This window comes from Perca flavescens, chromosome 7 (genome assembly GCF_004354835.1).
Source record: "Perca flavescens isolate YP-PL-M2 chromosome 7, PFLA_1.0, whole genome shotgun sequence".
NCBI classification, from domain to species: Eukaryota; Metazoa; Chordata; class Actinopteri; order Perciformes; family Percidae; genus Perca; species Perca flavescens.
The window spans coordinates 17,356,876-17,383,376 of NC_041337.1; the positions used below are offsets into that span (position 1 = coordinate 17,356,876).

Sequence of the window (26,501 nt, forward strand, 5' to 3'; positions counted from 1 at the left end):
CTTGTTTCCAGTCCAAGGGTCAGTGGACATATCATTCAACTAACCTTTCAACCTCAGTAATTACTATCCATTCATTTTCATGTTTTGGCTGTCATTTTACCTCAACTAGCATTCCAACACACACACACACACACACACACACACACACACACACACACACACACACACACTCTCTCTCTCTCTAAAATACTCACATACATGTATGTAAACAAATTAAAGTGCACAATAGTTTGTATCTGTTTAATTGACCATGTCTATGTGTACATGTGTGAGACTGTGCAAGTATACAATATCTTGTATATTGAGTTTTAATGTAACACAGAGCCATGTGGGGGAGTATCCTGGTATGTTTTGATACTGTTTAAACCTGTGCATATTTGTCTCTCCTTGAATAGTTGGAGGAACTGATGGGGGCTTTGGAGAAGACACGCCAGGAGCTGAATGCCACCAAGCTGCATCTATCCTCCACTCAGCAGTCCCTGCATGAGAGAGACGGACATCTTAATAGTCTTCGCCAGGAGAGACGCAAACAGCTGGAGGAGATTTTAGAGATGAAGTAAGTCTCACACTAAGCCATCTATCTCTGTATGAGCCCTTCTATCTGCTCAGTCTTTATATCTACCTTAATCTACCCTACGTACCTACTTTCCTTTATTTAACAGATGTAACTTTAAATCGTCACATGCCACACAGAAAAATAATTACATACTCTGTAACCATACGCTATATCGTGTGCATTTATGGCTATGCATTTCTCCAATCAGTAAATGAAAGAATTCAACTTGGCTATTGCAGTAATATAAATTAATTGAACTAAATTTGCTTTAGGAGAATAAAACATAATGTGTAATGCAGTGCAGCAAGAGTTGCTGGTAACTGCAGTAAGATAAACAGTAACAAAATAAACCACAAGTGTTTGTGGTAGTGAGTGCACACCCAGCCCATAAAAGTATATGATCAAGGCGCTTTTATTAACATTGGCACGGTTCACTCAGCGCTTCATCAGGCTCATTTTCCCTGCACAGCAGCTTTGTTGCTGCAGCAGAAACTCGAGTCTAATACTGTATTAGGCACGTTTATCCGCTCACCTGCTGACATGTGCATCTGTGCTATGAGTGTTATATAGACATCAGTGCTGAGGTGTGTTTTGAAGCAGGATCAGCCGTTGTCCATAGCTGCCTTGTGAAAAGTTAACATTTATTGAGGACAGGTGGTGCAGTCTTAGACAGCAGGTCAGAAAAATGTGTGTTTGGCTGTTATATCATTTGTATGTCTGTCTGTGACAGATAGAGAGTTAGAGAAGGACTCAGAGTTAGCAGGGCTGGCTGCATTTCCATGTGTGAGTGTGTGTCAGTGGGTATGTACGAATGTGTGAGTGAAGTTCAGTGATCTGTCAGTGGAGCGGCTACATGTGTGTTTGCTTTGAGCGCTCTGATTGAAGGAGCATGGAGCCACATATCTGGCTGTCATGTGCCGCAGAGAAATGCCTTTAATGTCAGCCACTCAGTACAGTACAAAAGGGAAGGCTGGCACATATGTATTGAAAACACAACTTTTAAAATCCATTATGCCTCACAAGCCCCTCTGATCACACTAACTCTAAAGGAATGTGTGTATGCGCCCTTGTCTGCCTACAGTATGTGTATGTGTACAGTTTGCCGGAGGCCGAGAAAGAGAGTGCCCTTGCCCATGTATCTGCACACAAAAGCACTTCTGATACAAACCACCTTCCTGTCTGTTCCAATTTCCACCATCCAAGCATTACCAGGGATGTTTAGCAGAGGAAATGTATTACATATGATACAGACACAATTTGTGCTTCTAGGTATGTTTGTAAAATTAGGAAAACGCTCAGGGACCTGGCATGTAAATTATACTATTATTTTATTGGCACTCAGCTTCGATTATTATTATATTACCATTACAAGATGTCTAAGGGTGAAGGTTAGTGTGATGGTTGGTTGACATAAACAGCAACAATTGTTTTCTGTTGTTTGAGATTGAGACTCTGACTGAATGCAAGTCTACACTGGTATAAGCTAATGGTGTGTGGGGGGGGCACAAGGGGCACAAGTGTGTGTGTGGTCTCTTGTGGCTTTGAACCTGTATGTGTCTTTGTATAAAGAGGTCAGAGGCAGGGGTTTGGGGTCACTGATGATGAGGATTAAAGGACTGTCGAATTGCGAGGGGCGAAGCTTCGTGAGACTGACTTACATCTGAACAAGCCACAAAGATACCCATGCAGAATGTACACACAACCTCAGTGGAACTCACATATAATCATTCACGTCTGCAGACATGCACATACTTACACAAACTTTGGCTTTCTGCTTTAAAAGGGGCCATATTCCCATAGCACAGCTCTGGTCCAAGTTAGCACAGGGAAAACTAAACAGGAAAGATAAGGCAGAGAAAGAGAGGTAACGAGAGAGAGAGAGAGGGAGAGAGAGAGAGGGAGTTAGAGTGAAAGCAAGACAAAAATGAGACAGAATGAGAGGGAGGGGAGCATGGAATGGAGGGGCTACACAAACTGAAGTATTTCAAATCTTAGAAATCATGAGAGAAGTTTGATTTCATGCCAAGTTTCTCCTTCTCTCTGCTGTAATGTGGCATTTGTCAAGAAGACCAGCTGAAGCAAACCATGTGAGGCACGTTTGCCTGTGAACTGGGGAGCTCTGTGTGTGTGTGTGTGTGTGTTTTTTAATTCAGTGTGTGTGTGTGTGTGTGTGTGTGTGTGTGTGTGTATATGTGTGTATGTATAAACCAGAGAGAGAGCAAAAGAGAAAGAGAGAGCAGACTCATGGCTTTTCAACACTGTTAATGAAAGAGACAAGAGGGGAAAAAATCATTTTCAATATCCTCTTATTGCATGCTGGGTTTCCTAGCTGGTGTGTGTGTGTGTGTGTGTGTGTGTGTGTGTGTGTGTGTGTGTGTGTGTGTGTGTGTGTGTGTGTGTGTGTGTGTGTGTGTGTGTGTGTGTGTGTGTGTGTGTGAGAGAGACAGAGTGCATTTTCATTTTCATTTGCCTTACGATCAGATATAGAGCTGAATACTTGATGTATAAGGAGCAGTCCGGATCTGCTCTATCACCCCACACCAGATTGAGTTTCCACTGTACAGTACACACACACACACACACAGAGACACAGATGGCCTCAAGAGGAGCTAGTCATTAAATAAGTCTAGGGTCACGGGGTGTAGGTGCACAATAGAGAAATTATGTGTTTGGACATTTTGAATAGCTAGTCATTGAGATGTTTCCATAGGCTGAATGGGATAATACTACATGCCACAACATTGCAGTGGCTTACTCAACCTGATCCTCCTAGACACTGGGAATGTAGCTGATATTATCTCTGTTTACATGTTGTTGATGGAAAATGATGATAAAGCAAAGAAAAACGTAGCGGCAGCTTTGAGGCAGGCACATAAAGAGATGCAGAGTTGACAAAGTGGAAATGTTTAAAGGTAGAGAAGAGGAGAGTTGACAATTTGAGAGATGGTGGGGAAAAGCATGCACGCATTAGTAGAAAGACTCTGCAAGACAATAAACGGAGGAAAAGAGAGAAGTCGTAGCAGAGAGTTAGGGAGGAAATATTAAATGATGGAGAAAAAAGGACCATAGAATGAGGAAGTGATTGATGGAGGGGGTGATGGATGGAGGAAGGGAGGAGGAGAATGACGGAGGAAGTGGTGGGAGAAAGAACCGGGAAAATCAGACTAGAGCTGTGAGGGATGGGAGGGAGTCTGGGTAGCAGAGTAGAGCTAGAGAAAGAATGACTAAACACAACGTACCATGTATCTGCAAACACCTGCAGCACATTCTCCTATTAATTCAAATTTTGATTTTAGGAAATTAAAAGTAAAAATGTATTTATGGCAAAAATATGTTTTGCTCAGCTGAGTAGAAGAAATATTCTTGAGATATACAAAAAGGCAAAGAAAAAGAAGACTAATTCCTCAGAGTAACATAGAAGCAGGAGCTCCATCAATTACACACTCTTCTTATTCTCTTTCCTTTAGTAATTCATTAAAAACTGTGTTTAACATTTTTACACTTTCTGTGCCAGAGTTTTGGACATGTGCTTCAAATTTGTGGACTATTTGGTCAGAAACATACCCTTTGTGCCATTCTGCAAAAGCTAAATATTGACTCTATCTATTGCTTGCTCCTTTTTATCACGTAACTAATTCAGTACAGAAAGGCAAATGAGCTATTCTAGTCACAGTGTAAATGTAATAACCCCTAACCTGTAACCCCAAAATTCTATTATTTCCTTGAACTGTGTTCATGTATCCATTTGTTGGCTAGTTACAGTAATCCAAGGCATAATGAAGCTTAGAGCAGTAGCGACGTTATGACTTTCAAATCCCCAATGTAGACATCCTGTCTGCACAGTGCCATTGCCATGGTTACACTGACTAAACACACAGAGAGACCAGCTGTACTGGCAAGGTCATGTCCCTGCTCACTGATCTCTCCGAGGGGCCTGGACACACACACACACACACACACACACACACACACACACACACACACCCTTACAAACTCACACACAGATATACACACATATATACACTTATTGAAACAAATTTCCTGAAAAAGTATGTTTACACATTCATGTATTTAACCAAGCAGCATTGCGTTCATGCAGTTTTGAAATGACATATGCATGTATTGGCAAAATCTGCGGACAGGTATGGTGTTACAGTGCCATTGTTGTGATAAGTAATGATGAGACATAGAGGGTTGGTGCAGTGTGTGAATGGGATTCTCTGTATTGCAGTGTTGAGGAGGGGTTGACCACACATCACCTTCCTCTCTCGGCGAGCAGGTTTGTATGTGTGTCGCCTCGTGGGAACTTCGGGCCATTCATCATGTCTGTCTGTGCTCCCGTGCCCTCTGACATGCGTGTTTACCTTCGACATGTGTGTCGGCTGTTGGGCCTGTAGGTGTGTTATTATGTCAGGGCCTCGGCATGCTCCACCCTACTCCTCCTCCTTTGAGGTTTTGTCAATGGAGGGCTTCATCACATGGAAATCCCTGCTTCTAAGTCCTTGTTCAGTACAGTAAGGTAATGACCGACTTCTACCTGGGTCCCTTACAGTAAACTTCAAAGGTGGAGAGAAGAGTCCAGAGTTTGCTTAGTATAGTCAGTTTTTGAATTGGATATAGCTCAGTTCAGCTAATGCAACTGGAGGTTAAGTGCCTTAAATTTAACTTTTCTGACCCATTTTTCCCAAACCATGTTATTCTCTTGGACTACACTCTGCAAACGTCATGTCTTGAGCTCACTTCTCTCAGGGTTTGGCTGTTCTACCATCAATTATGGTTATTTATTTATTTTTTATCACTACTTATTAATATTGTATTGGTGCTTATATCGGCATAGTATTTTTGGCAAGCATTGACCCACCTAGTACATATGAACTGGAGGTTTTATGTCCTATACAGTATGTAAACCCTGACTTGAGTTTTGTAAAACTGGCACACAGATGTACACAAGCTTTGTTTGCCTGCAGTAGGATAAGTGCTGGGTGGCTGTCATAGCAAAAAGAATTTGTGAGCCATGTGTGAGTGGCTGGGTGGAAGTGGTATTGTCTCCAAAAGTCAATGTATGAGTGACTGGAAGGCTAGAGCTGTCTTATGAAGTTGATGTTGAACTGAAAGATAAGTTGACACTTGGAGGGCATTGGTCAAATGGACTGTATGTGTGTGTTTAGTTAAACTGATAGACAGAGATGGAAGAGTCTTTCCAGAGACAGAAAGAACTTCTTGTCTTAATCTGAAGACTGTCATAGTGAAGATGGGATGATTGTGACACACAAAAACAAAAAGAATGCAGTGATTGACAACTGGAGAGGAAGATATGGAAGCCACGTCAAGGAGGCAAAGGGAAGATATAGCTTTTTGAAACTGCTTTCGCCTTCGTACTGAGTCACTTTGCCCCACTAGAGTAACATCATTCTTTCATAGTCTCTTCTTACTTTTACTCTATCACTCTTTCAAAGCTGATCTCCTTAATTTCCTCTGAGTGTTAAATGCTCTCCCTCCCTTTCTTTTTTTGTCTTTTTCTCTCTTGTTCTATCTCTGGCCGGGTGGAAGAAGGCCTGGAATTTATCACACATACCTAATAATTACTATCACAGGAAATGGTCCTAAGGAAGTAGGTGCACTAGCTCTGCTAATTAGCGTCAGTCGCAAACACACAAGCACATACTTGCATGCACACACACACACACACACACACACACACACACACACACACACATACACACACACACAGCTAATTAGTGTCATTTGGCTGATGTAGAAGTCTCGGGAAAGCCCAATCTGATTGGCCTCAGGGAGACTAACACACCCGAGTTTACCCGGTTGTATAAATCTTGAGTCTAATTGATTGGAAGTCTGTGTTTGTGTGTGTGTCGCGGCATTTAAGTGTGTACAAGAGTGGGCAATTGATTAGGTGGGCCCTGCGGCCGTAAAGAGGCAGACCAGGACACAGGATCCAGAGGTGACCAGTGACGGCCTCCTTAACGACGGTCCTGCCCTCAGGGTCACCAAAGGAATGAGGAGAAGGAAGGGGAGGTCAAGAGAGGAGGTGGATATTGTCAGTAAATTTGAATGTCGATTGATAGATATGCAAATAGATACAGAGATATGCAGATAGATAAATAGATGGATAGATTGATAGCAGCAGAGATGGAGAACAAAGGGTTAACAAAAAAGTCCAAAGAGAGTAAGCTGCAGTGAGAGATTTTTTTTAAGAAAGAGGGATGCGTTATTTTAAGTGCAGCTGTATGTAATATGTTGTTGGATGTGCTGTGTTGTAAAAGAGCCATTAAAACAGTGGCCTAGTGAAATGCCCTTATGGTTTACCATTATGGGCACATGAAATGCTGGTATACCCACACAAGTGAGTCAGTGGTGCTTACTGGCATATATTCACACACTGTAAACACCTCCAAGCCTCTGTGGTTGGCACACACACACCTGAGCTCCGGCTCCTGTTTGTCTCCTCTGTGGCTTCTTTGGCTACGTCTGTCTGTCTTTATCCGGGTGTAAGTATCTCTCTCTGTCTGTGTCTTTCTTCCCCTTTCTTTTGCACATTTTACAGATCAATATAAAAAGGCACACAATGTTAGGAGCTCTCTCTGTGTCGCTCTTCTTACCTAGTTTAGCTCAATCAGAGTAACATATTGTTACACAAAGCCCTTACTAAAGGCTTAGTCTTTCAGACTCTTTGTTGGCTTGACTGGAGTTTTATTGGCTCTGTACGTATCTCAGTCTTGCTGAGATGGTTCCCAGGAGGTTTTAATAGAAAACAATAGTAGGACAGACAACTTCCCAGCACCAGGCTGCTCCAACGCTGCACACCAGTCAGCATACACCACAGCAGCCCCTGGCACTTCTGAATTGTGTGTGTGTCTGATCTGGTTAATTCAGGGATGTAGACCCAAACTGTAATTATCATTATGTACTTCTCGTCAGTGGCAGGAAACAGCCCAAGCAAGTTTGGATGAGCGTGTGTATCCTCACTGATGCACATTGAATGTGTTTGTGTGCAAATAACAACATGTGCATACATGAATTAGTGTGTGTGTGTGTGTGTGTGTGTGTGTGTGCCTGCATGTGTGTACATAGAATCGATGTGAAGACCATGAGAGCTATTAGCAGTGAAAGATAAGCAGATGGTGCCAGTGGCTATGTGATGATTTTTCCTGCTCTTGTCTTGGCCCTGCTCTTGTTCATTTGGTCTCTGCTAAATGGAGACATATTGGAAACATGACTGTTCTCTCTGGGGCCGGTGGGTATCCAGAGTTTAGGACTGGAAAGGAGAAGAAGAAATGAGAAGAGGGGAAGAAGAGGAAATGAAAGGATAAGGGTGGAAAGAGAATTATAAGAAGTAAAAATAAAATCAGGAGAGAAAGTAGGGGTCACTGGAGTTAAGCTCCACTAGGATTTAAAATCTCATGAAAATAAAAACTACATTTTACTTATTTGTTTGTGGAGAGAAATTACCATTCACAAGCATCACAGACACTGTTAACTTTCACAACTATGCAATAAAAGTTTTGTCTCATTTTTACGATATTAGAGTTGATGTCCAAGAAAAAGCAAAGCAAAACCCACTGAAAAGAGAAGGAAAGAGAAAAAAACATACCAAATTAAAACCCAAAGTTTATTTGGAGCAAGCGTCACATCTATTCAAGATGGCAACCGCAGTTTAATCTGCGTAGTCCTTCATCTTTAAAGCTAGCATCAATAAGACAGAAAAGGCCTTCATGTGGGCCGACAGACTACGCAGAGACAGGACTGGTCACCACTAAACAAATAAAACAGGAATCCTGCAGAGACAAGAATGACTAGAGGGAGCGTGAACAAAGACAATGGCATGACTTTCAGGCCGTAGATGAAACACAGAATATAGACAGTGTGTGTATGCGTGATTAAGAATGTGGCCATTCATGAATGCCTTGATATGAAGTTATGCATGTTTATGTCTGGAGTAATTCAAGTCAAGATCAGAGAACTGAGGCATAAGTCTTGTCATTTTAGCATACAGTATTCAAAGCCTGAACAAGACATTATGTCTACAGTGACGTTAATGTATCCAAAATCCCAGTGCTTTTCTTTTAATATGTATACATTTCCGTTATTATGACGTGTGAGGCATTTGGAGAGAGGATGAGGTTGACATTACAGTGATTCTTGAAACTTTGGCAAAAACATGTCCCACTAAGAAAAGTGCCAATTCTGTTGGAAATTAATAACATTTTCATGAATCAAAAGAATCTAGGTTATAATCAGGGGGTCCTTTAAACACATGTAAGGTTCTTTTATAGTTTTATCTTTAATTTTTATTAATTTAATGATTAATTGCTGGCCCATTGCCTACAAAATCAGTTGTCCTCGGATAAGAGATAATCATTTCAACTTGATTAAAAAAACATAAAGTAATAATTTAATTGAATAATATCTTTACCACATGAAATAGTACATTGTAATATGTTTTAAAAACGGCAAACAGTGAGATTTTAACAATATTTACTATTATTTTGTGGTTGCTCAAAATGTGTCCCACATATTCGTCACCACCGTCAGATATTTATAAAAAGCAATAAAGTCAGGCAACTAAAAGGTCAACTACATTCCTGAGGACACCATTTTCAAACCTTCAGCTCTACTGCATGCTTCAAGATCACTCAAGCTCCCTTAAATTTGCTATTTTCTCTTAAACTTGTTCATATTTTTGGACACTGCTACTGTCGCCACCAAAACATGTCAACACAGTCTCTTTTGTATAAAAAATATTAGATTAGATTATGACATAAATGTATACTTTTTAAGAAGAGGTCTGAAGTAGCTAGCAATAGAGGGGAAACAAGATGGCTAATGTGAACAACTCATGCATATCATGTGAAAGAGTAGGTTTTTGTCACCACCGTCAGACGTCACCACCGTCAGATTTTGGTGGATATCCTCACGGCTGTGGTTCAACCTCGAGGCTGCGTCGAAGTAGTACAAGTGAAACAGTATAAAAAAAATCAACAAAAGTGAATATTCAACATTTAACAGCATATCTATGTACTACAAATGTCAGATAATGATTTAAAAACTCTAAATACATATTAGACTAAATAAATAAAACATAATATGCTTTTTATTGTGTCTGACAGTGTTGACAAAAACAAAGTAATAACTCTACGTTGTAGTTATGTATGTTGGTACGTACATAGGTACCTGACGTGCACCTCCCCAGAAACTTCACGTCGCTGCACTGCAGACTGTAACAACCATAATTGGTCCGCTTGGCCATTACTTGGTAGTGCATTTCCTCCAACTCATTTCCGGCTGCTCCTTCTCAGTGAACAACATGAAATCGAAGAGAGGGTTAACTTTTCTTGCCACAGCTTTTTGAACGGGGTCAGAATGCAAAGGGGAGACACCTTGTTTCTCCATCTCCTGGGCCGGAGTCGGTACTCGCTCCGGAGCTAACCCCCGTCATTCTCTCACTCGCTCTAACATACACTCCTTACACACACATACACACTACCTACTGGCTCTGCTATTCTCTTAAAGAGATACGCTGGACACACAAAACTATGCAGCCACACCAGCACACAAGTATAAATTCTTACAATGGCGTAGGCCACTTATGTAGGCTTTGCGTAGGCTATAAATCAGCTTTTATTAAGAAAATAACAATATATGGCATGTCTAGCAACTGTAAGAACTGACTGTACCTTGAGCATGTTCTTAAACATACATACAGTTGTCAAACTGTATATAATTTCAATGTAAAAAATTTAAAATAAAAAAAGTAAAATCCCTGTTTTATTCTTTTGCTTACTGTCACACACATACACACTCACGGTAACATGCATTGACATATCTGACATGTCTCTAGTAAATTTAAGCCACAGGTCTCCAGGCTCATCATTTACTGAAATCAAATGTGTGTGTTTGGCCTTGGGTTACACACTCGATTGAATTAGAAAAACGGTGCACACTCGTCACTTACTCACACACATACACACTCACACAAAGCCTCACAGGGGCACAGATCTCTATTAAGTTAAAAAAGAGAGCTGAGTGTCTTCTTCCATTGCAAGGGCTTTTATGTGATAAGATCAGCTTGAGGTGCTCTCTTATGCAGGATTCCTGAGCACATCAAACAACAGTAAACCACATCACAGAGGCAGGAAGAGCTCAGCTCCATTAGCCAGCCCATAAAGAACATGTATGTGTAACAGGAGAGCTACGCTAGCCACTACAAAAGGTTTACACTTATAGAACAAACATACCGAGGTATGCAGTCCCGTCATATACTCACAAATTAGTGTGCATTTAGGTGCAAATGCTCATGCATGCACATATACTTGCACGCATAAACATTGTGCGTGTGTATGTGTGTGTGTGTGTGTGTGTGTGTGTTAGAGTGCGGATCGGGCCGCATTTTTCTGTCCGAGCCTGGCCTGTGTCCGACAGAGCAGTAACCGAACCCGGCCCGAGCCTGACATGCATTAAGATATTTATGTCCGAACCTGACCTGAGTCCGACACAGTTAAAATCTCTTTTTTTTCTCATACTGATGACACATGTGCGTTTGTTTGTGTGGAAAGCCCACTTTTATTAAGCAACTGTAGGAAGGCATTCGGAAATGTCAACAGATGAGCGCATCAGCGCACACGGGACAACGGCTACCTACATAATAAGCTGTTTTCAATTTAAAATGTTCAATGCCTTATCGCGCTGATGTGACCGAGCCCGACCCGAACCCGAACATGTTTTCTAAATATCTGTCCGAACCCAGCCCGTATCCATCGTTTAGTGTGTGTGTGTGTGTGTGCGGTGTAAGAAGGCAACAAGGACTATGTCATTGTTCATAGTTCTTGTACCATACCATGAACAGATACATGCACACATGCACGCACGCACACACACACACACACACACACACACACACACACAGACATAGATATGTAATATATTATCCACAGAAATGCACTTATACACACTCATACTGTATGTAGATGGTTCTGGTTTTATCACTATAATATGAGTACATTCTGCATTTTATTTATTTTACCAGGGTCTGAAAATAATGCTGTCGTTTTCAAAAAGTGGCACACGGGCAGGGCTGGAATAATGGCCTGGTAAACTAGTGACATGAAAAACCAGGAATTCAGAAATCTGTTCTTCTGGCCAGATGGCAATCATTAACTTTATTAGTACACAACTGGTACATACAGTGGGGGAAATAAGTATTTGACCCCTTGCTGATTTTTCAGGTTTGCCCACTTACAAAGAATGCAAAAATCTACAATTGTAATCATATGTACATTCTAACAGTGAAAGACAGAATCCCAAAGAAAATTCCAGAAAATCACATCCTATGAATTTATTAAAATTGATAACCATCTGATGAGGAAAAACAAGTATTTGACCCCCTGGACAAACAGCATGTTAATATTTTGTAGAAAAGCCATTATTGGCCAGCACAGATGTCAAACGGTTTTTATAGTTGGTGACAAGGTTTGTGCACATTTGGGCAGGGATGTTGGCCCACTCCTCCCTGCAGACAGCCTCCAAATCATTCAGGTTCCGAGGTTGTCGCCTGGCAACTCGAATTTTAAGCTCCCTCCAAAGATTTTCAATCGGATTCAGGTCTGGAGACTGGCTAGGCCACTCCAGAACCTTGATGTGCTTCTTCTTCAGCCACTCTTTTGTTGCTTTGGCGGTGTGCTTAGGGTCGTTGTCGTGCTGAAACACCCATCCTCGACCCATCTTCAGCTCTCTCACTGAGGGAAGGAGATGTCGGTCCAGAATTCCACAATACATGGCCCCGTCCATCCTCCCCTCAATACGATGGAGTTGTCCCGTCCCCTTGGCTGAAAAGCACCCCCAAAGCATGATGTTGCCACCACCATGCTTGACGGTGGGATGGTGTTCTTTGGGTTGTACTCTGTGTTCTTTGCCCTCCAAACACGACGAGTTGAGGCCAAAAAGTTCTATTTTGGTCTCATCTGACCACATCACCTTCTTCCAGGCCTCTTCTGAGTCATCCAGGTGGTGAATGGCGAACTTCATGCGGGCCTGTACATGTTTCTTCTTGAGCAGGGGGACCTTGCGTGCGCTGCAGGATTTCAATCCATGACGGCGTAGTGTGTTACCAACCGTTTCTTTTGTAACTGTGGTCCCAGCTGCCTTCAGTTGATTCATCAGTTCCCCCCTTGTGGTTTTGGGATGATTCCTCACCGTTCGCATGATCAGGGACACCCCACGAGGCAAGATCTTGTGTGGAGCCCCAGACCGAGGGAGGTTGGCGGTGGTGTGGTGCTTCTTCCATTTCCTGATAACTGCACCGACAGTTGATCTTTTCTCTCCAAGTTGCTTTCTGATTCTCTTGTAGCCCATCCCAGCCTTGTGCAGATCAACAATCTTGTCCCTGATGTCCGTAGAAAGCTCTTTGGTCTTGCCCATGGTGGTGATGTTGGATGCTGGTTGTTTGGGTGTTGACAGGTGTCTTTTATACAGGTAACGAGGTGAGGCAGGTGTATTTGATGTAGATTATTGGTTCGGATTGGGGCTGTGTCTTAAAGAAAGACTAACTGGCTTGTAGGAGCCAGAATACTTGCTGTTTGTCCAGGGGGTCAAATACTTGTTTTTCCTCATCAGATGGTTATCAATTTTAATAAATTCATATGATGTGATTTTCTGGAATTTTCTTTGGGATTCTGTCTTTCCCTGTTAGAATGTACATATGATTACAATTGTAGATTTTTGCATTCTTTGTAAGTGGGCAAACCTGCAAAATCAGCAAGGGGTCAAATACTTATTTCCCCCACTGTACATACCCCCAGCACACACATACACCCTACCCTACACTCTTTCTACAACTGCAACACTGCTTCATCTCTCCATCCTGTCCTCCTTGACTTTTTTGCAGAAAGACGTTTCTCTTATGAGGTGTTTAGTGACAAAAGGCTAAGGAAACCCCCAAATACAGCAAGCAAGCAGAGGGAGAAAGAGGTTGACCCAGATTGAGTTTACCAGTTTTTCTTACATTGATTTGAAACAGATATTCACCGTGTCTGCTGTCCAAGCCACAGGCAGTGAGATATCACCCTCTACTCAGGCTCCAAAGGATCTGATACAAACTGGATGTCCATCACTCACTATGACTGGCCTTGCTCTACTATGAGAGGATGTCTTAATCATCTACATTGCAGAAGTGAGTTCAGAACCAAGTTGTGAAATTTATAAAGCGCATGTTTCAAACTAAAAAAATAGCAGAAACAAAAAGTAAGTGTATTGTGATGATGTGGATGGTGACAAATGTATCCAATGACAGGACAAAATGGAGACAGGGCCCACCCGGCTCTCTGCTAAATCATCGTAATATGTATTAATCCAGTGGATTAGGCTACCTACTAATATTACAGGCATTACTGTACCAGTCAGCGATGTTCTACCCACCGAGGTCCACATTTAATCCTGAAGATGACATACACACAAACAGTATTATTGCTGCTGATGCCGCACAAAATGTGAGCACACAGTGAGCCTGCAAATGTTGCTAAAACTGATATGTGAATGTGTGCATTGTGGATGGAAGCTTATGGTAGCACAATCCCTAAAATGTGTGGTAGAGGAGAAAGAGGTGTATGGCGAAGGGGGAAACAGAGGGTTTTCAGAGAGGAGTTATGCACTATGGCAGGCCCTAATTGCTTGCGGCTCCTGTTGTGCGTTTGGCTTTGTTTGAGCAAGTCCAATATAACTAGTCATAGGGGAGCCTCTGCCAGAGCAAACACAAACACAGTGCTGAACCATAGAGAAGGCTTTTATGGTGTAGAAGACTTCAGTAACACGACACCTAGGGCAAACACTGAGTAATAAAGCAATTGCGGCACATTGTTTAGATCCTCCTCCTGGCATGGTTTGCTTGTCAGACTCAGAGTGTCTCAGTTTCCTGACATCAGTGTCCTGACATGTCACTTTGGGACCTCAGTACACAATAAACACACATGCAGGTGCATGCACACAGACACATCTGCAAAAACAGTACACAGGCAGCACAAACACTAAATGCATTCATGCACATACACAAAGAAACACAAGCCCACATGTATCTGCACGCATGGCACACTGTAGATATCTCAACATGTCAGTCACAGTGTGTTTCGTGCCAGTGTTTCCCCAAACTTCTAAGCAGCGTCCTGGTATGTCTGACTGCATGACTGCAGATAAAAGACCAATAAACATTTCTCTCTTGCTTGCTAACTTGTATTCTCACTCACATGCTCTTCACCTCCTTTTAAAGTTGATGTTCTGTGACACAGACAGATTTTCGTGTCAAAATGTTTGTACGTGTGTCTGTACACTTCCCAGCAGAGTCTATTTTGGATCTTCTGTAGCTCTGAGGTGGTCTCTAGCCCATCCTCGGCACAAAAATGAGAGCTGTTTGTTAATGCACACCATGTCATCACAGTGTAGCTATTAAATGAGCCCAGTCTTTTTGAGTTGTAAGCAGTGTTGACATTTTCTCTAGAATCTTTTTCCCCACATGACTGTGTGCCACTTAAAAAACATACCTGTATTCTCTTTGCTGTAACAGTGGCTGGAGACCTAGCAACTCTGAAACAGACATGTTCACAATATTTACAACACACCTAAACAAATCTACACATGTACACAGTCACAGCAGAGGCCAGAGCAGTTTTGAAGACTGTCTTCACAGTCTAATCAAATTTAGCATTATTTAGCGCTCTGAGAGAAGGGGAAGACATTCTGTATATAGGTCAATCGTGTTTTTACTGTATCATATGTAGATTAGTCAATTAAAGTTAAAGGCACATTGAGACGCAGTTGTATAATTTGCTTTTACTGTAACATAAACTTGTAGTCTTTATTAGTGTTTTTCAGGAGCAAAATGTATAGAACTCCAGAGGAAGTCAATTTACAGGTTCATCAGTACTTAAGTTATGTCAGAATGTCCATAAAACTAAACTATTTTACAATGAGAATGGTTAGCTGTAGATCAGTATGGATCATCTGGCGATAACTGATTCAATCTGGGACAAAAATGAGCAAAATGAGATAAATTCTGAATCTTCCCATTTACATCTGGAGTACACCTGATAACGATGTAATGCTGAGTGTCATGGCATTCACAAAGAATAGTAGTACGTAGCAGCACCCCCAGAAGTCTATACTTTTTGTGTGTGTGTTTGTTTGTTTGTTTGTGTGTGTCTGAAGGAAAAGTGAAGGTACATTAGGAATTTATTTAGTTAATGATCTCACACTCTCACCCGCAACTCTCCAATGTCAGTGGAGCGCATCCGTGTCTTTACACAGCACAGCACATCGTAATGCTCTTTACTGCCTGGTCACAGCATGCAATCACACACACACTCACACACATAGAGGCAGATGCATCAAGCCGTGTCCCTCTCCACATAAACACAAACACATTTATGTAACCCTCTTTAGGAGCCTGTTGTATATTAAGTACATCCCTATAACAAACTTGAATCCCTTCTGAAACTCTGAACATCATATTCAAGTCACCACAGACAGAATAATCATTTAAGATTTAAGAACAAGAAAAAACTTGATCACACACATACACACACTCAAGTATGTAACCAGAGCCAGCCAAAGGACTGAGTGGAAGCCATTGTTAAAAATAACTATCATGTAATCTACCAAGGGGGCTGGCTCGGCTGTGTATGTATGTGTGTGTTATCGATCTGGAAATCAGTGGATCTGTCAGCAGCATCTGACTGTACACTACCACTGGTCTCTTTATTAAAAAACAGACGTATGCTGAAATACATGCACAGGTGTGTGGGAGTGCCGGCTGAGCACTTATGACACTGCCGCATGTTTTGTGAGTAAAAGCAGACAAAATATAATAAAGGTGAAAGGAAACTGGACTCCAGTAAGACAACCTGAGACAAGGAGCAGAACTGTATAAGAGTGAGTGTACTTTCTGCTGCAGTGATTACAAGGCACACACTTTTGCTGTTTCATGCTTGCATGCTCTTGCATGTGCCCGTGTGTTCGCACTTGCAGCTTCAATTTTTATAGCATCATCATAAAATTTATAAACACACATTCAACTCTTCCACGAACAAAAAGCACCATTATTAAGCGCAGGTTGTTTCAATATGTCTTCTTCACACGAAACGTATTCACAACCACTATACTTTACAAGTGTGGGTATGTCTCTATTGGGAATTCACAACGACTGACGAACAAGTGCAATGACACAACAGGCTCAATGTACCAGAGGCGTGATCTGTCTACACTAGCTTCAACGTACAAATTACCCAGATTATAGAGCGGTGTGTGTGTGTGTGTGTGTGTGTGTGTGTGTGTGTGTGTGTGTGTGTGTGTGTGTGTGTGTGTGTGTGTGTGTGTGTGTGTGTGTGTGTGTGTGTGTGTGTGTGTCACTGTGTGTCTTTTAATGCTGGGACCCAAGTTTATTAGAGTTTGTGTGTGAGAATGTGCATAGATGTGTGTGTTCTTCCAAATGTGTGTATTACTGTGTGTATTGACTGGGAAATAATAGTGAGTTGTTTTTTTTATCAGAAGGCCAGGTAGTAATCATGTTACTCTTTGATCCACTGATCCTCACTGATCTGTCTAAATATACAGCAGACCTGTCCAGACCTGGCAACAGCTCCTCTAATCAGCACCCTCACATAGCCCACTGTGTGTGTGTGTGTGTGTGTGTGTGTGTGTGTGTGTGTGTGTGTGTGTGTGTGTGTGTGTGTGTGTGTGTGTGTGTCTGTGTCTGCGTTTCTGTGTCTGCGTCTCTGTCTGTCTTGCATAATTTCTTGCTTTGAATATCTTTTCCCCCTTACACACTTTAAATCACTTTAAAGCTGGGCTAATGAAGTCTGTATAAGTTAGTATGTGGTCAGAGTGTGTTTGTGTAACAGACTGTAAAGAAAGTATGTGGTTCCTGCTGCTTCAACACAAAGCAGAGCAGTCTGAGCTTTTTCTGTTTTACTTACATTTTATCATCCTTCATTAAAAGAAAACCAAATGAACCAAGGTTGGAATCAGAGGATTGCTAATTATTAGCAGATCTGTGTGCATGTGTGTGCCTGTGTGGTAATATATGTGCATGCAGCTTTGTACATGCAGGTGTTAAGTACATTTACTCAAGCACTGCACTGCACCGTTTCATAATTTGACTACACCACATTTATTTAACAGCTACAGTATAGTCACCCAGTTACATTAAAATGCTGCCTACACAGTAATGCATCAGTAAAATATAATACAAATATAATAATTACATACATAATGAGTACTTTTAATTTTGATACTTAAAGCTATAGTGCGCGACTATTTTATACTAATGAATTTCTCTTACATTCAAGCTATTGCCAAATAGATGAATGATACAAAGCTAATTAAGACTATCAGCTCCACAAAATTCTCTCTGTATTTCTTAGTATGGCTATGTTTATAAAATGGTGTAGTCCGGCAACATTTGCGCACAGCAGCTCGAGTGATGCGTTTTACCTTCCTGAGAACAACAGCGTTCAGCTTTGGAGACAAACAGGACTGCTGCAACAGGTGAAGGCATGGCTGTAAACCTGAAGAAGCGCCCACAAAATGTTGCAGTCAGTGATTAACATTAAAAAAGTGGACTAAAATCAACAAAAAAAAAGTAACAGACAGACCACATTTCTGTTGCTTAAAAATCACAAGATAATGGGCACGCGCCCATATAAAAAGGCTTAGTCCTCGACATAGCGGCCGCGGGTTCAACTCCGACCTGCGGCCCTTTGCTGCATGTCATTACCCCGCTCTGTCCCCTTTCAAGTCTAAGCTGTCCTGTTGGAAATAAAGGCCTAAAATGCCCAAGACATTATCTTAAAAAAAAGAAAGAAAGATATTTACTTCTTCTAAAGAGTCCATCATGTTTTTTTTTTAAATCCTCCTTGTCCTCCTAGAATTGACGGGATAAACACTACTAGCAACTGTGTGGAGGAGGGGTGGCGGTGGTGCGCAACCACCGAAGGCTTGCGTCATTCCGATGCGCCGACAGTATTGTTGTCATTACTTAGAATTCCTCATGGCGGCAACAGATACTTCCCACTATAGCTTTATTTAAATTTTGTTTATAATACTTCTGTTCCTTTACTTAAGTCAAATTATGAGTGTAGGACTTTTACTTGTAATGTATTTTTACATTGTGGTGTCATATTATTTATTTCACTTAAATGATGGCAATTTCTACAAACTTCACACAGGTACGTCTGATCAAAACTTTTTTCGGGTTTCAGAGCTTAATCAGGTCATTTTCACAAAAAGCACCAGTACCATATATAGCCAGCAGCAGCGCCTCCCTCTTCCACCACTGTGCATCTGAGTCTGTGACAGTGGCCCTCATTTATGAAACGTGCGTACGACCTAAAACAGGCGTACGACGGGCGTATGCCGATTCCTACGCAAAGCTCGGCATTTATCAATTTGGACGTGAGCGTAGGCTGCGATCAAATCTCACGTCTGGTCTGAACTCGTGTACGCAAGTTTTCGAGTCAGTGTGGAGTTGCGGTGCAGCACATAATCAGTTTAACAGGAGAAGGAGAAGTCATCAGTTGATCACGTATCAGTAATGGCAGATCTGGCTCTTTTAGAAGACCTCTATGCGCCGGTCTGCAACATTGTTTTAGCCTGTGGGGTTCTGCACAACATCGCACAGGAAGACACGGTGCCATAAATGTAGCGATGGAGCCAGATGACCCGATGCCCAGAGAGCAGTGTCCAGAACAGCCACCAACTGAGGGCTATACGAAGGAGACAGGATATTATTCCTCACTTTTAAAAGGTAGCCTATAGTGTTATGTTTGGCAAACGATGCACAACATTTTTATTTATTCTTCAGGTTTTTGTTTCTCTTTCAAGTGAATGATTTATTTCTGCCATTTACCAAGTTATTTTGGCTTGTTTTTCCATCCCCTCTGCTGTCAGGAGACAGGGTCCAGCACGGGGGGGCGGAGGACACGCGCTCTCCCTCAGCTGTTGCCTCGTTCCGACAAACACGAGTAAAATAAAAGACACTGCATAAACTCCGCTACCGTGTGTTTATTTAATTATAGGTACACCTACATGTAGGCCTAAGAGATTGCAATAGAAGCCTGTATATTACTATTAGGACTATAGAAAATATGTCAAGGATGTATAAATTAAATAGGCTAAACTTCAGCTGGAGTCCGATTTACTACGGCAACACTGTTGACCGCATCAGTGATCTCTTTCCATTCTGCATTTTTTCTACAGCCTTTAATACCAGTTTTTAGGCTGCCAAAAAGTACACACGTTAGTGCAAATGAACCTGAGATATCAGGGTTTCAATCTCCACCTCTGAAAAGTGCCGCTTCTCAGCCGGCTTACGTCTCACCATGTCGTAAATTGTAGGGGCGAGGCCTCAAAACCCAGAATATATTGGGGCGTGATATTTAAATGACGATCGTTTCCAGCTGTCGCATTTATCAATGTACGACCGTTCTTACGCTCGGATTGGTGTGATACGAACTTTTCATGAATCCCACGTGAAGCCTGTCATAAGATGATTTCTGCGCTCATATCTGCGCTGGTTTCTACGTTAGGTTGATAAATGAGGGCCAGAGTGTTTTATATGAGGGGTGTATAATGAGTGTGACAGAAAACCATATATACTGTACATATTTTTATATGCACATTGTTTTGGGATATATGTTGCCATAACTGTAAAAAAGAAAACATTTTGCCACTATGTAAGCTTTTTTTTTTTACTTTAAAAAAAACATTTCTCCCAATATTTGCTTATGGTTCAGGTTTCATTCTGTGAAAGAAAAGGAGCTCTCTGCTGGGAAGACACACAAGACACTGTGGGTATTGTAGTTCTCTGCGTATGCAGCTTTTATAATACTTGAGCTCATGTGGCTGTGATTGGAAATAACTGGGATTGGCTGATGGAGTGTGGGGTGAATGTTAGTGTGACCTTGTGTGTCCTTTACACACTGACGGGAAATCGACCGGTCCAAGCTCCAAGGAAAGCTATAATTCTAAGAGTAATACAGGCCAAAGGAGCGCACACACATCTCGTACACGGACACTCAGCTCAGTAAAGTCCTAGCTGTGCTGTAGTAACCACATTAATTGGGTTGTGTAATTGTCTGGCAAAGCATTGTGGGAAACAGCTCATACAGATCTGTCCCTTCACCTCAAACCACTTTTTAAACATGGACTCCCATCGTCATGACAGTGCTATCCAGGAAATTGCTGAACATGTGTGTATATGTGTGTCTGAGCGTGTGTGTGTTATTCTGTGATCGCCTGTATGTGTGTGTGCGCGTCTCTATGGCTCCTTTAAGGGAAGTGAGTGTGGTGGCCTCCCATTCCACCGCATGTCGGCTGTGGTTCAGCTGTGGTCCACCGCCAGGCCCTACATTTGGAACACAGAGAAAATACACCAGGGGTACTTGCTCCCACTGTTTTCTGGACCCGTCTTTCATCGGTTTGTGTGTACTTGTGTATTTTGGGTGCACGTTTGTGTGTGTGTGCATGTGTAATAGTGTGCCACTATTTTGTACTCTCTGGCCCTGATATTTTAAGGCTTTTTGGCCCCACATCATGAGTGTGTGCTGTATTTCCAGGCTGAAGTTAGATGACCAGAGTGAGAGAACCCGTACGGAGGACAGGAAAGGCAGGAGGAATGGGGAGAGAGGAAAGCAAGGCGGGTAATTGAAGGGTTCAGGGTAATACTTAGGCCAAGGATGGCTGTTTCAACGTGTTTGCATAACCTCCTTGAACTTAATATTTAGCCCCACTCCAGAATGAGTATAGGGCACAACGGAGCCAAATAGAGAATGATAGAGGGAGAGAGAAGTCGAATGAAAGAGAGGACCAAGTCTAAGGAGGATGTGATGCCATTCTCTCCTCCGATGAGTGATTCCTCTCTTTGATTAGCAAAAGAAAGGGAGGAGAGACGGAGTGATGGAATGAGGTTGGAGAGAGAAAAAGGCAGCATATTGTGGTGTTCCATCCAAGAACCTGTGATAAACTGTGTTTGACAGGGTTATTTTGACACAGTGGAACACAGAAGACAATGCAGAGAACCTCTCTTCCAAATGACGCAATGCAGAAGGTGTCCTTGGTGTCCTTGGTATGTTCTGTTTACATTACTGACAGATTAGAGCAGGGGCAGAGCAGCGGGGTGGCTAATGGGGCTCCCAAATGTTTTCTCAAAAGCCACAAATCTTTTAGGTTTTTTAAATACCTTTGACTGTTATATATGCTACTTATTTACAATTAAAGTAGCCAATATTATTATGGGATGGATTCAAATATAGCAGATTTGTCAGCTGAACATTCATTCTGTGAACTGTACTCCAGCATAGTATAACAAAAATAGGTTTAATGATTATTAATTCTGTTTACGCCAAATTACTACCCAACTGTGTTATGTAACTTAAAAATAGTAACATCACACAATCTTTGCCTCTTTTTAGGTGGCAGGAGTGAAAATGAGTCATCCTCAACATTTGTTGTGTTGTAGTTTCAGAATGATTTATTCAAAATAGGATGTAGGCTCTACGGGATGAACAAATGATGTACATATTTTTAGTCATTCTATTATCTAAAATGGCTCTAAAAATAGTACATATAGCTGCCATAAATGTGAGAAAGAAAATCTCCCCAGGGGAGCATGCCCTTGGCAGAGATGTCAAAAATACTAAAATATTGTACTCAAGTAAAAGTACCAATACTTTGATGAAATATTACTCAAGTACAAGTAAAAATAACTATCTGAAAAATTACTCAAGGAAAAGTAATAAGTAGTTCATTTAAAATGTACTTTAAGTAAAAGCTACTTAGTTACATAAAAAACATAAAATCCCAAACTATTTTGTTTTTAATTAAAGAAAAATCTATACAAATGTATAAACATCTATATAAATGTATGCACATGTAATAACAACATAACACATGTCACACATGACATTTAAGACCCTTAGAAAGGTATAATGTGCAATTTTAGTACAGACCATCCCATAAAATGTTTTCAAACAATCAATTGAAAGTAAAAGTACTATACATTGTTAGTTCTGAGGGCCATCCTTCTTTACTTCACAAACATAAACAACAGTTATAATGCAAATCAAGGCCAAATCACTTGTTTTGACTCCATAAATGGGTTAGACAATAATGTTCACAGCCCAGACTAGCAGCTAGCTTCTACACACCTAAGTAGCCCGTATGTGCTAATTAGATGTATGTGAATGAATTTAGCCAGTCTCCTACATACTTTGTCCTACGGCAGGGGTGGGCAATTCATTTTCCCAAGGGGCCACATGAGAAACAGGGACTGTTGTGGATGGCCGGACCAATAGGCTAAACTCAATTCTGCTCAATATTAATTTTATGTCAGGCGGCACGTTCTCTTTTCAACATCTCTTTTTTTCTCTGGGTCCACCAAACACTCTTTAATAAATTCCCCTTCAGAAAATGTTTTTGACAATTTTGTGGGATATCACAAAGCTGGTCTTGACGCTTGGTAAAAAAGCCTTGTTGCGTTTGCAGCTTAACTAGCAAAGCTTCAGATGTCTGTGCCCGCTCTGCATCAGTCAACTTGTTGTATTTCCCTGCATGTATAGTACTGTAGTGGCGATTCAAATTATAATCCTGTAACACAGCGATCTGTTCTCTACTAAACTAAGCACACGGCTTTACCTTTGACTTTAGTAAATAAATACTTAGAAGTCCATGCTTGGTTAAAAACTCGGCACTTTGTATCGACCTTTCTTTCTTTCCCATGAGCAGACATTTTTTAGGGATAACAGCTCATTCAAGTTTCCCGCTCAGTTCGCGGCTCGCGGACACAGGAGTCCGACACATTGCAGTTCTTCTTCTACTTCTTTTTAATTGCGACTTGCAACCAGAGAAGAAGAAGCTGCATAGGTTCGCACAAAAAAAAGAATGCCCAGGTCTGGTGTAGTGGTTCCGGGCGCAATTTTTTTTCTTCCTTTTGGTTTTCGTTAGTCAATGTTTTTTTTTTTCTTTCCAGATAGGATTTGTAATGTAGCGAAATACAATACTTAACTCAAAACTTAATCAAGTACATTTTAAAATACAGATTTTAAAAACTACTTGAAAAATACAAAATACACAACAAAACTACTTAATACAGTAACGTGAGTAAATGTATTTCGTTACTTTCCACCTCTGGCCCTTGGACATAGGTTTGGTTTTGAGCCCTGAATGTTTATAACTTCTGGCTCCGTCCCTGGTTTAGAGCACAGGCTTTACATAGAGCTCATCTCACCCTTGTACAGAAAAAGAGGGAAAGAGAGAAAACTAATTAAGCCCCTGTTTGTATCTAATTTGAGATGCACATTGTGTTTTGCGGTCATCATTTGGCACTTTTGGCTTACGTTGTTTATTATTTTACATAGAGAGGCAAGTAAAAAAAGTGAAAGTGAAAAAGTGATGAATCTTTACTTCTAAGTGCATAATGTACTGAAATGATTAGTTAAATAATCAATCAGTGAATCATATCTGAATCTGATAATTGATTAATCACACTGTTTAGATGTAAGGATTTGTTTTTTTTCACTTTGAATTGCATAACTCAGGATATTGAAGGGTTGGACACAAGACGAAATATAAAGTGTGACAAATGTTACTTTCGGCACTAGGAAATTATTTTAGGGACTAAATGATGAATAAAACATGTTTATCCTGTCTCGTATTAAAGCAACAGTATATGTATGTGGCTCTTCTTTTACTTGCCATCTGACCTCAACAAAACATCCTCCCCTGAGCCAGATATTGTATAGTCTCATCTTTTAATGTTAAAAGATTGTGGGGGGCAGTGTTCTGGTTGGATCGGAAACAGACAGGGTGGTGGTGTAACTCATCAGTGTTTATACTGAGGCCTTAGTGTTCTTTCTTAACACACTGCATATGTGTGTGTATGTTTCTCCCTCTCTCCTTTTGTGTGTGTGTGTGTGTGTGTGTGGGTGTGTGTTCTTACAGTAGTGTGACTGGAGCAATGTTACTCATTCTGTGACCCTCACCTCTCTCAGATGACAGGGAGTTTAAAGAACCCAGCTGCTGTGTGTGTGTGTGTGTGTGTGTGTGTGTGTGTGTGTGTGTGTGTGTGTGTGTGTGTGTGTGTGTGTGTGTGTGTCTGAGTGTGTGTCTGAGTGTCTGATACGGGGAGCCCTTCACGTGTGTGGTACAGTACAGACCCCTGTCTTGTTTTTTGCACCTTGGGGAGACACTGTCAGTCAGCTGAGCAACAATAAAGACAGAAAACAAACTTTAAGAGAATGGAAAACCCTGCTCTACTATTGCTAGGCTCCCTGGAGGTTTAGGGTCAGAGCTCACCTTATTGGTTGAAGCCGTGTAGACGGGCCTTGTGCCAAACAGCTCTGGAGATTGGCAGGGGCTTTGACTAATCTGATGCGAATTGTGTTTTTGTTTTTTTTTCGTTTTGATGTGAATGATCGAGGTTGCACTGGAAAAAGTACGGCCACACACACACTCAAGCAAACACGGGCACACATGGAGACACCCAAGGTCATCCAAATGGGAAAGAGCTGCCGATGACATAATCATCACTGACATCCCGCTAGTCCTTGTTTATTGAATCTATCCTGTTTTTACAACAACAGGAATCCACCCGATCCCTCGTTGATCCTCAGAAGGTAATGCAATGGAGCTGGAGGTGAGGGAGGACACCTAAAGCCACCAGTAGTTCTGTCAAAGGCACAGCTTGTCTTTATTGAAGGAATAGTCGAACATTTTAGGGAATACCCTGAACCATGAGATTAATATAGATCTTCTTATCTCACTCTCTTATAAACAAGGCAAGGGCACTATTCTTTCAAAACATATATTACATTTAAATTGCATCTTTGTGTCTTTTAAATATTGTCTTTGCCTTGACATGACAAGTCTTAATTTTGAGAGAAAGTTCAAAGTGCTCTCTCTTCCTCTCACTCACTCACACACGCAGGCACGTGCGCACACACACACACACACACCGGCACCTGGGATCTCATTTATAAAACTGTGCGTAGGATCCTTACTAAAAGCGTACGTACGCCCAAAAGCCAAAAATGGTGTATGGCAAAAAAAAAATCTGATTTATAAAACCGTGTAAGCAGTATTCCCTTTATAAATCACAGATTACCCACAAGTGTGCGTACGTGTATCAGCCTCTTATCCCGCCCTGTACACGCCCATTTTTATCCATCAATAGTCAATGCAAAGCACCTCATGAATGCTGATCAGTATGTCAATGACCCTGGCAGTTGTTCTTTCGTTACACCGAATCATGATGACTGGCGGAGAAAAAGCAAAAAAACTTCTCAGACACTGGTAAATTGCTGCAAATTGAATTATAATTTCAGCCTGTTCTTGCATAGTGTAGGGAAACCTGATCTATAGACTACATATATTAATAATATGTCCAAAACGGCAGGCATTACGGCACTCGGGGACAGCTTCGATATACCAGACATTTCTGATAAGATTTAACAGAACTATATATTATATCCAAACAAGCCTTAGTAATAAAGTTGAAGATTATATATAATATTTATGAAAAAAAAACACTTAGCTGTCTGCCATTTCCCTCTGGAAAAAGCCGATTTCCCGCAGAATGGCGAGGACCTGTATTTGCACCGGGATCTCTACTGGACCCAATTCAGTACATAGATCCAAGAGCACAACTTTAGGGAATCTAAATCAGCATATTAGCTAACATGAAAGTAGCCACCCTTTGCTTTTTTATTAATAAGGGAAAAAATTCCACTAATTAACCCTGACAAAGCACACCTGTGAAGTGAAAACCATTTCAGGTGACTACCTCATGAAGCTCATTGAGAGAACACCAAGGGTTTGCAGAGTTATCAAAAAAGCAAAGACTGGCTACTTTGAAGAATCTAAAATATAAGACATGTTTTCAGTTATTTCACAC

The 26,501-nt window shown here is 41.3% G+C and overlaps 1 protein-coding gene across 1 annotated transcript in view; it reads left to right on the top strand.

Moving 5' to 3' along the window:
• Positions 1 to 26,501, top strand: part of LOC114558521 (ERC protein 2) — a 129,973-nt gene that overhangs the window by 87,027 nt on the left and 16,445 nt on the right. The window contains exon 15 of the mRNA XM_028582581.1: positions 396 to 556. Within this exon, the coding sequence (XP_028438382.1) occupies positions 396 to 556 (161 nt within the window). The remainder of the gene's footprint in view (positions 1 to 395; positions 557 to 26,501) is intronic.